General features: G+C 35.8%; 1 protein-coding gene across 2 annotated transcripts in view; it reads right to left on the bottom strand.

The window, feature by feature from the left end:
- Positions 1-795: 795 nt before the first annotated feature.
- The window catches only part of LOC127882073 (thymidine kinase 2, mitochondrial-like), a 66665-nt gene continuing 56826 nt past the window's right edge, over positions 796-10634 (bottom strand). For both annotated transcript variants that reach the window (XM_052430498.1, XM_052430499.1), the window contains 3 exons: positions 7646-7725; positions 7044-7124; positions 796-971 (listed from right to left, as the gene is read on the bottom strand). In XM_052430498.1, the coding sequence (XP_052286458.1) occupies positions 882-971; positions 7044-7124; positions 7646-7725 (251 nt within the window). In that variant the 3' untranslated portion in view covers positions 796-881. The remainder of the gene's footprint in view (positions 972-7043; positions 7125-7645; positions 7726-10634) is intronic.

Below are 10634 nucleotides of genomic sequence, written 5' to 3'. Positions count from 1 at the left end.
TTTTGACAAAGTTACATGAAGATTGGGTATAAAATGTGACTTCTACAGTGTTTACAAGTTTTTTCTCTTTTTTTTGACCTAGTGACCTAGTTTTTGACCCAGTGCAACCCAGTTTCGAACTCGACCGAGATTTTATGGGGACAAAGCTTCTGACCAAGTTTCATGAAGATCGGACAAGAAATGTGGCCTCTAGAGTGTTTACAAACCAAATGTGGACGACGGACGGAAGGACGGACAAAGACCAGTCACAAAAGCTCACCTGAGCTAAAAAAAAAATTGGGCGGGGAGACTCTTCCCGCACCCTCCCCGGTTGCCCCCCCCCCCCCGGGTACGGCCCTGAAAATGTACCCAGGTACTCCTAATTATACTTAAAAGTATTCCGGGTACGGAAAATATAATAAAGCTTACACAGGAATTCTAACGCTAAATTGGTCGTTGTCGGATATTATTTTTCAAATTAATTATGTTAATATTTGTGTAAATGTTTTGTAAAATGACCTCTAGATAATTGAAACTCATACTCAAAAAAGAATTTTAAGGCAGATTTTGTTCAAAGAGAATTATGTTTCGTTTTCGACATCGGATTTTGGGCGGGAATAAAACTCTGGTACAGTTTAAATTAGCCTGGTATGTTTTAGTATATTTTTCGTACCCGGGGTACATTTAAGTATACTTAAGAGTACCCGGGGTACATTTATGTAGTACCCGAGCCGACAATTACCAATCAAGCGATACTGTCGTATGCTACCTTACAAGGGCCATAAAAACAAGGGAAAGATGGACAACAAATACAGGTATTAATACAAATTTTCTTCTACATACTCCTAAAAATTGCTACTACACGAATTACATAAACTAAAGAGTTGTGATATAAATTATGGCTAATTTTCTTTGTTCAGCCGTAGAATTTCCTCTCTGTGAAGGTCAAACTTCTTGTACATGTCATCAAGCCCACAGTCTGCATTGATTACCTGCAATAGTGTTAGCTGCAATAAGCATGTGCATTATCTACATTTAATACAACACGTGCGCTCAAGTTATCGCTAAGTTTGCATTTGGGGTACTTAAAAAAACTGATGCGCGTTTTGAGGACAAATGACTGATTCATTAAATTTAAAACTGAAATTGTAGCACCTGTATTGTTACCAATTTATGTGAAAACATTTAACCTTGCAAGAAAAATCTGAATATTGTCTACATTCACAGGAAACAGAAAGACACAGCACAATACCTCAATCCAGACTAAAAACATTAAACCATCTTTTATATTTTAAGTGACATAAACCTCATCAATCAAGTGCAATGCTTTATGCCTCCCATGTGGGCCATAAAAAGTGATTAATCATCTGGTAAAAATTATAATCATGAAAGTGAGCATAAGTTTCACAATCGGAGATATTGTTGAGATGTCTCAGTTACTTAAGATGTAAACCAAACATTGTGCACATACTAAATTGTATTTGTGCCTACTGGCTAAATGCTGGTATAGATCAACTAAACAATTCTGAGAAGTTTGAAACCAGAATAATAAAAGTACTTTATAAAAGCATTGAAAATGGTTCAAGTTGCTCGAAAAACATGGCCACCAGGGGGCGGGGCATTATTCCTTATATGGCTTTATTTGGCTATGTAAACCTTGTTAACAGAGGCCATTTTCATTTTCTGCTCTTCATGAAACTTGGTCAGAAAATGTGTCCCTATATCTTGGACGAGTGCCAAAATGCTTCCGGTTGGTTTAACAATATGGCCGCAAGGGGGCGGAGCATTTTTTCATATGTGGCTATAGTAAAATCTTGTTAACGCTATGGTCCATTTATTGTGTGATCTTCATGATACTTATTCAGATAATTTGCCCTAATGATATCTTAGATGTTTTCGAAAATGGCTCTGTTCTGTTGAAAAACATGGCCGCCAGGGGGTCAGGGCATTTTGCCTAGATATCTTTTGACGATTTTGAAAATGGATTAAATTGCTTGAAAAACATGGCCGCTAAGGGGCGGGGCATTTTTCCTAATATGACACTGTAGAGGCCACATTCGTTGTCAGATATTCATGAAAGTCAGAAGATTTGTCCCAATAATATCTTGGACAAGTTTGAAAATGCATGGTCTCCGGTTTGTTGAAAAAACATTGCTGCCGTGTGTGGAGGGGATGTTTCCTAATATGGCTATGTTAACAACCTTGTTAACACTCTGTAAGTTACATTCACTCTTCATGAAATTTGGTCATAACATTTTTTTGGATATCTTGACCTGAACATAACAGGTCAGTTCTTATGTATCTCAGGGCTATTCCAGTAAAACAAATGAACCAACCCCCTTTAGAAGTTAATTTAAAAAAAAGGAACCCCCTTTAGAATATTTTTTCTGCTATTTGTTCCCCCTTTAGAAGTTGTTTTATGGCACTACCGTTTTGATTTTAAAAGCAGTTGTAGGGCTTTTTTAACGCTGTGCCACGGACTATGGATAACCGTGTAATAACACTAAAAACGGTGCATGAGCGCGAAAATCTCTTTTTAACTGTAATAACCAATTAACCACGGCCTCTAGATGACAATATACGCTCCGTGACCTACCACACGAATCGGTCCCTACAGTTTACTCCTCCACGAACAAATCGTGGCCAGAGACTGATGATAGCAACCGGGTGTAATCCTCATGGAAATCGTGTTTTTCATGCATAATATTATATCAAAATATTGTTCGACACGTTAAGCGTTGTAGCAAATTAATATTGAATTCATTACACATATAATGCAAATATAAATGGTTTGTGTAATATCCAAATGCGAATAATTATTTGTAATCCGAAACACACTTCTGATTTTTTATGTTAACGCGACGTTTACAAATTCTAGCGTTAAATATACAGTCCTCATGTATGTTTGTGTTTTTCTTTTGTTCCGACAAAAAGCGCGCGAAAATTATGCGGTAATGTACAACATCACGCTATACGCCTGGAAAGCGTTTGTGTATTGATTTTTGGATTAAAACTTGGTAGCGCAGAGAACGTTGAGACCTGTTGATTTCGGTTAAAAGTTTCGCTGGTCTTTTAAACACAATTATATCGCGAACAATTTGCAAGTGGCATTTCTTCTAAATTAATTTCGAATCAAACACGACGTATCTTTTTCGTTACTGTCTATATTATGTGTTACAATAATACGATTATTATTAATAATACAAGTCTACAAGTATTTCACAACCAATTCACATGGCAGTTTTTTCGTGTTTGTAGACGCCCAGGATAAAAGTAAACCGTGCTCGCACATACATGTAGCTATATGCCCCCGCACCTGAAGAGTGATAATTGCGTGTTGTTTATGCTTTTATCAGTTTGAAGCCATGACGAACCCATGATTAATTGTGATAATTGCATCATATATGTCTAAATGTCGGAACTGAAACATAAGGCGGTGACCAAGATACCCCGGTACTTTATTTGAAATTCACTACCATTTTAATGGAAATTACTAGTAAAAGATCCACATGTCTGCGCTAAGATTTTTTTGTGTTCCAAATAAATACACCCACGCTAATTTTCGCGCGCTTTTTATTTTGAAGGAAACATGAATTCAAGAACTACACATGTACGTGTGCACTATTTATTGGTGGAAAGAATTTGTAACAGAACATGAACTGTACACGACGTGCATAAACTGCGTAAGGGGATTTACGCATGACCTAATTGGGCGCTTATTTCATCAAATCTTTAAATGGAAACATATGATACTTTAGAAAAATGGGAGAATATTTGTGTAAATGAAATTTTGAGCACTGTTTTCGTCAATATTTACCAGCTTTGATTTTAAAAATGGAAGCGGGCATTTACGGGATTATCATTGTTTAAGGTTCATGTAAAGTCCCAAAATGACCCCATATAGATGAAATTTTAAAATATAAAAAATGATCAGTTATACCCAAAATAAGTTAATGAAATTTACATATGGTTGCAATAATCACATTTTTATTCCATATATGTACACAATTAAAAAAAACACTCACAAATGGTAGTAATAATGTAATTATTATCAAAAATATTGAAAGGTATGGCAAATTCTCAATTTCATTAAAAAAAACACAAATGCACCAAATAAAAACACCAACAGTATATGCAAGTTATATGTAAGGTACTCCGAGCATTGAATTGCGTCAATACAGCCCCACAAAGACACTATGCGTATTTCAAAATGAACATGTCAATGCCATGAGTCGCTATTTATAGATTTTGGAAAAATACTAACTTTCTGCGCGCATGGCATGCGAACAATAAGAGTTATGATCTTATAAAATAAAATTAATGAAAATATATCATTTTCATAATATCTCCATAACAATGACACTTACTTGAAACGCACTATTTGAAAAGAATCTTGATATAATTGACTCTCCTCCCGATTTAATTTCATCGGTCGTCCATCTTGGTCAGAAATGTGTATTGATTCGTATTTGCGAATTTGTTAAATATTGCTTATATTAAATATTTACTTTATAACATAACTTGAAATTACCTCATAAACAAATTATACAAATTTTATAACAAACGGATCGTGAGTAATTTATCAATGATCGATTTTGAAACGAAATATTTGTCGAATATACTTCCGGCAAATAATGGCTTCCTGAACAAGTAAACATGACAAGACAATAACAAAAGCACTTTTTCATCGATGACAAGGTTGTTATAGAAATGTAAGTGTTCAGTTGGTTTAATATGTGCGTGTGCCCAACATTTGTATAATTCATTTTTCCGATCCCACAAATATTATGCCTAGATCGTTAATTGAAATATTGTTATGTCGACTTCCTTGAAACCGGATGTTTTATGTCCCACATGTTTAACTAACGTGTATGGAGTTCGAGATGTGACATAAACATGTTGTAATTTGTTTTAAGGTAGCCAATTAGTCGTCTTTCCGAGTCCTATATATTTCAAATGAACAATCAAAGTGTTTTCCCTTTTGGTAATATAGTTTATTTTTTGTAATTGTGTCATTTTGTGACTATAATGAGTACTGTATTGCGAGTAGATAAGTAATTTTGAAAATGAAGGTTCACTGGTAAGTCCACCATACTTAAAGTAGTTCCCAATTATTGTGTTAACTTTTGACATTTTTTTTATGTTTTTCTTTTCCTTATTTTAGGATTGTTGGTGTGTGTTGTGTGGACTTTTCATTTGTAGTACCTAACATTAAGTGTATACAATATTTTGACCAAAGGAATTTGTTCAATTTAACTCCGTTTGTTATTTTGATAATTTCATGCATGCGCTGTATATTTCTTCAAAAGCAACATTTTGCATCATATTTTTTTTATTAGCATTTTCTTATATGTTCTACAAGTGTTAACAAGGCTATTGACTTATAAATTGAATTTATTGCCATAATATTTATTGAAGTATTTCTATGTGAAGAATACGCCTTTTTACACTTTACATGAACCTTAACAGATGACATCCGATGGTAATTGTATGAAGTATGCACCATGGAGAGAAGCTGACGAAATGTTAACACAATCGCGTAGAAGTAAACATATCAGCGTTTTATCTGTAACTGTTTCTTATTTTCGTTAATTTGAAAATTAGTTAACCTTTGTTATAGTAAACAATGACTATTTGTAAATTTTTATACTCGGCGAATCGCCGCGTGTTTAGACGCGGCGTGACTCCGCGGATCGATGCCGAGGCAGAAACAGACGCGGCGTGACTCCGCGATTTTATCGCCGAGTGACTCGGCAATATGCCGAGTAAATACTCGTTGCGCTCGCGACGAGAAATCGCAAACTAAAGAATCTGGTTTTGCGTGAGCTGTACTGTAGACTAAAACCCACGCCGTTCCGTTTCACAGCCGACCCGGTCATGTTGATCGCGTGATTATAGGACTCCAAAACATTCGTGATAAAAAACGGTTGGCATGGAAAGGTATTTAAATGATCATATAGTTCATTTTAAGTTGGCAAATAGGGTTAGAAGCAAAATAGAAATGATGGCCCCAACAGAAGTAAAATATAAGTTATTACGACCCTCTTCTGAAGCAAATTATGAAGAAATCCATCCCCAACAGAATTTCTTTATTTTGCCGTCCAGGGGTGGGATATATGTTTAACTGGAATAGCCCTCAGGTGAGCGACTTCGGGCCTTTCAGGCCCTCTTGTTTTATTTTTTGCCAAGTAGACATAGAGATATGGAGATGTTTGCATGCAAACCTCATCCATATTTTTTTAAGGAAAATAAAGCAGCATTATTCTGATAAATTGCACATCAAATTTATGGAACTTGGTCAGTGATCTCACACAATGACCCCAAACATGTCTTAAGTTTCAATTAAATACCAGTAGCAGAAACAATGATGTGGATATGTTGCATATTCACCCTTACCAATTTTCTATTGCACATTTACCTTAGCCAATTGTCTAAGTACTAAAAAGTGGCATGATACTGCTAAACTGAAGGTCAGAGTTATGGAACTTGGTCAGTGAACTTACACAATGACCCAGAACACATGATTGAAGTTTCAATTGAATAAATGACATGTTCCTGTAGTAGAGACAGTGATATGAAGATTCAGCACCTTTACCTGAAGGAAATTTCAAAAGTACAAATAAGGGCTTAATTCTGGTAAATTGCAGGTCAGAGTTATAGAACTGTGCCAGTGACCTCACACAACAACCCCAAACAGGTGTGTGAAGTTCAAATGGAATACCTATAGTTAAAAAAGTGATAGTAAGATATTCAATGTTTTCCTTAACACATTTTTTTAGTTCAAAAAGGGAATAATCCTGCTAAATTGCAAGTCGTTGTTATAGAACTCTGTCTGGGAATCTTGCACAATGACCCCAAACACATGTGTGAAGTTTCCATTGACTACTTGTAGTAGAAATGGAGATGTTTACCTTAACCAGAGCATCAGAACGAAGCTAACACTGGCATTGGGGTAAGAGTATAGATTTCACTATTCAGTGAATAGACACACACACAATGGTGAAAATAAACAATTAACTGTGAATGAAAAAAAATATTTCTTTAGCTTAACTTCTACTACATACCAGTACAGGGCAAGGTGTCTTAAACTTGGTTTGTTTGATGAGCCAGTTCTCATGAAGGTCGTTCAATGACTCCAGGTAGTCCTGAAACAGGCACACAGAATGACTCAAACAGCTTCATTGTACATGTCAAACAATTACTCGCAATATGTCAGTTTTATGGTACTGTGAAATCATTTGTATTCACCACACATGAACTTTTGTATATTACGTCATTAAACCAATTGAAGAATACAAATAACAATGTCAAATGTTAAAAAATACAAGAATGAACAAGATTTCCAAGCAATATGGTCCCCTACCAGTGAAACTCCACCATAGTCAGTATTTAAAAAAAAATGTTTGTTGCCATAGCAACCAGAATTCTTGATATAATTCCTAAAAAAATTAATCTAGTTAAGTAAGTAAAATTAACATTCCGATGAAAAATGCTGACATTTATGCCCAGACACATGGGAAGTCTATTACACGCCAATTTATTCTGACAACTTCTATGGAGAACAGTACAAGAATTGTTCCTAATCTTTATTCCGAGGATTGTGAAGAAGATATCACTATAACCAGCCATCACTGAAGCACTAGACCCATTCTGACAAGCATCTTACCAAGGGCACACTCTGCTCCTCATGCCTGTTCCTCATCTTAATTCTCTCCTGGCATGTAACAGGCAGTGCTTGAAGATACACTGCAACAAACTTAAAGGTCTGCAAAATAGGTTCATCACTTCATTTATTCTATGAACTGGAATATTGGTGGAATAAAAGCTAATGAAACTAGTCAGGTTTATTTATAACAATAAGTTTCATTATTAGTTCTGCAAATTTATTAATAACAAGGGACAAAATTGTCACAAAACCAGGTTTTCATTGTGAAAAAAAATATGATAAAGGGAGACAACTCAAACTGAACTTTTGAAATGAACAAACAAAATTAACCTCCTTTGTAAGTTTGTTTTAAAATAAATATATTTTTAGTCGTGGCGACCTTGACATTGCAGATATTGACGTGATTCTTTCGTGCGACACACCGTCCCATGATGGTGAACAAATGTGCCAAATGATTTTAAAATCTCATAATGAATGACATAGTTATAGCCCAGACAAGCTCATTTATGGCTATTTTTTACCTTTGAACTCAAAGTGTGACCTTGACCTTGGAGATATTGACGTTATTTTTTCGCGCGTCACACCGTCTAATGATGGTTAACAAATGTGCCAAATGATTTTAAAATCTCACAATGAACGACAAAGTTATGGCCTGGACAAGCTTGTTCCGCCCGCCCGCCAGCCAGCCAGCCAGCCAGCCCGCCCGCATTCGCCAATCTAATAACCAGTTTTTTCCTTCGGAAAACCTGGTTAAAAATCCCTTGGAATAGTATGCTCAATAAAATTATGTTATGGCTGATGTAAGAACCTTGCTTTTGATGCATCACACAATCTCATAATATACAATGTACAGTCCAACATGAGTATAACCTGGCTATAGCGGTCAGTCTAGATCCCCCAGATGAACATCATTATATATTACACCCGAGTATAACATCACCTGGCTTCAGTGGCAAATGGCCACTATATGTTGTTCCCAAAGCTATTTTTCACCTGTGTTTAGCGGTCGTCAAGCAGTTTTTTTCAATGCGCAAAAAGAACACACAAATCAAAATGTGTTGTTGTCTCTCACCTGTAACTTACAACTTTGGGGTAGTAATGAGATTACTTTAAATTGATTTGAAAATAACATTTACTTTAAACAAGAGTTCCCCAGTTGGAGACATATGCCCACCAAACAGGACTTTGAACTAGTGACCCCAATTTTAATAGAGGTCATCTACTGTCCAAAGCCAATTCAGTATGAAGAATCAAGCCATCAGTAAATTTGTTGACCAGTTATTGATTGGAAACAATTTGTACAGTTATTGTAACAGTGACCTTAACCTTTGACCATCTACTGTCAAAGGCCAATGCACATGGAGAGTATCAAGCCAATCGGTCTAATCGTTTACGAGTTACTGATCAGAAACAATTTTCCCACTTATTGTGACAGTGAGCATGACCTAGTGACCTCAATTTTAATAAGGTTAATCTACTGTCCAAGGCCAATCAACATGGGAAGTATCAAGCCAATCAGTAAATTGGTTGATGAGTTATTGATCATAAAAGATATTCACAATCATTGTGACAGTAACCTTTATCTTTGACCAAGTGACCCCATTTTCAATAGGGGCCATCTACTGTCCAAGGCCAATGCACATTTAAAGTATTAAGCCAATCGGTCAATTTGCTGATACTTTATTGATCAGAAACGATTTTCACACCTATTGTAAACTTGACCTTTGACCTAGTGACCCCAATTTCAATAGGGGTCATCTACTGTCCAAGGCCAATGCACATGTGAAGTATCAAGCCAATGAGTCAATGCGTTGACGAGTTATTGCTCGGAAAGGAACTGGTCTACCAACAGACATCCAGCAAAACAATATACCCCCTCTTATTCAAGGCAGGCATGACGATCTCTCTATAAATTTAATTACACATACAATTTACATGCAATCAGAATAATAAACCATGAATTTACAATTAGTTGTAAACATAAGTTCTCACCTTAGAGAAATGAGTGAAGTGTGTGAAACTGTTTGAATCTGTAAAAAGTTTGCATTTGATTGCAAGTGAGTTAAGTGTTGGAGATGCCAATGTTTTATTGAATGTATGAGTAAAACAGTTTATTTAAGATAAATTGTGCTATGATTTACCCGTAACAGTTGTTCGATGAAATTCTAGCTTATGGTGTCTGCTTCTTTGAATGAGAATGATACTTTCATCTAACCAATGATCTACAAAATGGACACCCTAGTAGAGCCGCCACCTGCCTACCATGGCCACATCCCTTAACCTGCCCCTGTACCCAGGTTGGCCTGTTTATTATCAACAGTATTTGAAAATACTTCAATTCATATATTTTTTTATCATAACATTGTTATTTTACTAACTTTTGAGGGTGGTTTTGACCACAAATCTAGTTTTTCAAATCATCTCTTTCACAAAACAGATTAGAAAGGGAGCTGATAGTTATGTGCAAAATGTCCCGTCATGCTAATTGCCAACCACTTATGTACAGTTATTTGTATTATTGTTCTATGCTGGACCCTTCCATGGACCTTACCTATGCACAAGACATGGTTGTTCAGGAATTAAAAACTCCTTCCACATGGGACAAAAATAATTTCCACACAAGAATATGACCATTTGTATATGCATACAGAAGGGTCGGTACCAAACCCTACTTATTAAGGGCAAATCATTTATTTAAATATGATTCAAAACTGTAAATTTTCAAAGAATATTCACCAAGAGCTTTGACAAAATAGAAACCCCCTTATCAGGTTAATGTTGTCCGAAATCAGGATCTACCTAAGGTTCGTCAACTTAGCTTAAGTACTTTTAAGTTATGGCAGAATCCACAAACTATAGCAAACTCTATTCGTTTCCTATACAAATAGCTAATTAAGTGCAAGGGTACATGACTAACGAACAAATGGATTACTTGGAATGCAAAAAATGTCTTGCACATCTACACTTTATGGTGATGGCATATTGCAAT

The sequence above is a fragment of the Dreissena polymorpha genome, chromosome 5 (genome assembly GCF_020536995.1).
Source record: "Dreissena polymorpha isolate Duluth1 chromosome 5, UMN_Dpol_1.0, whole genome shotgun sequence".
NCBI lineage: Eukaryota > Metazoa > Mollusca > Bivalvia > Myida > Dreissenidae > Dreissena > Dreissena polymorpha.
The sequence above is the reverse complement of the archived record's forward strand: the minus strand, read 5'-3'. Positions and strand labels throughout refer to the sequence as shown.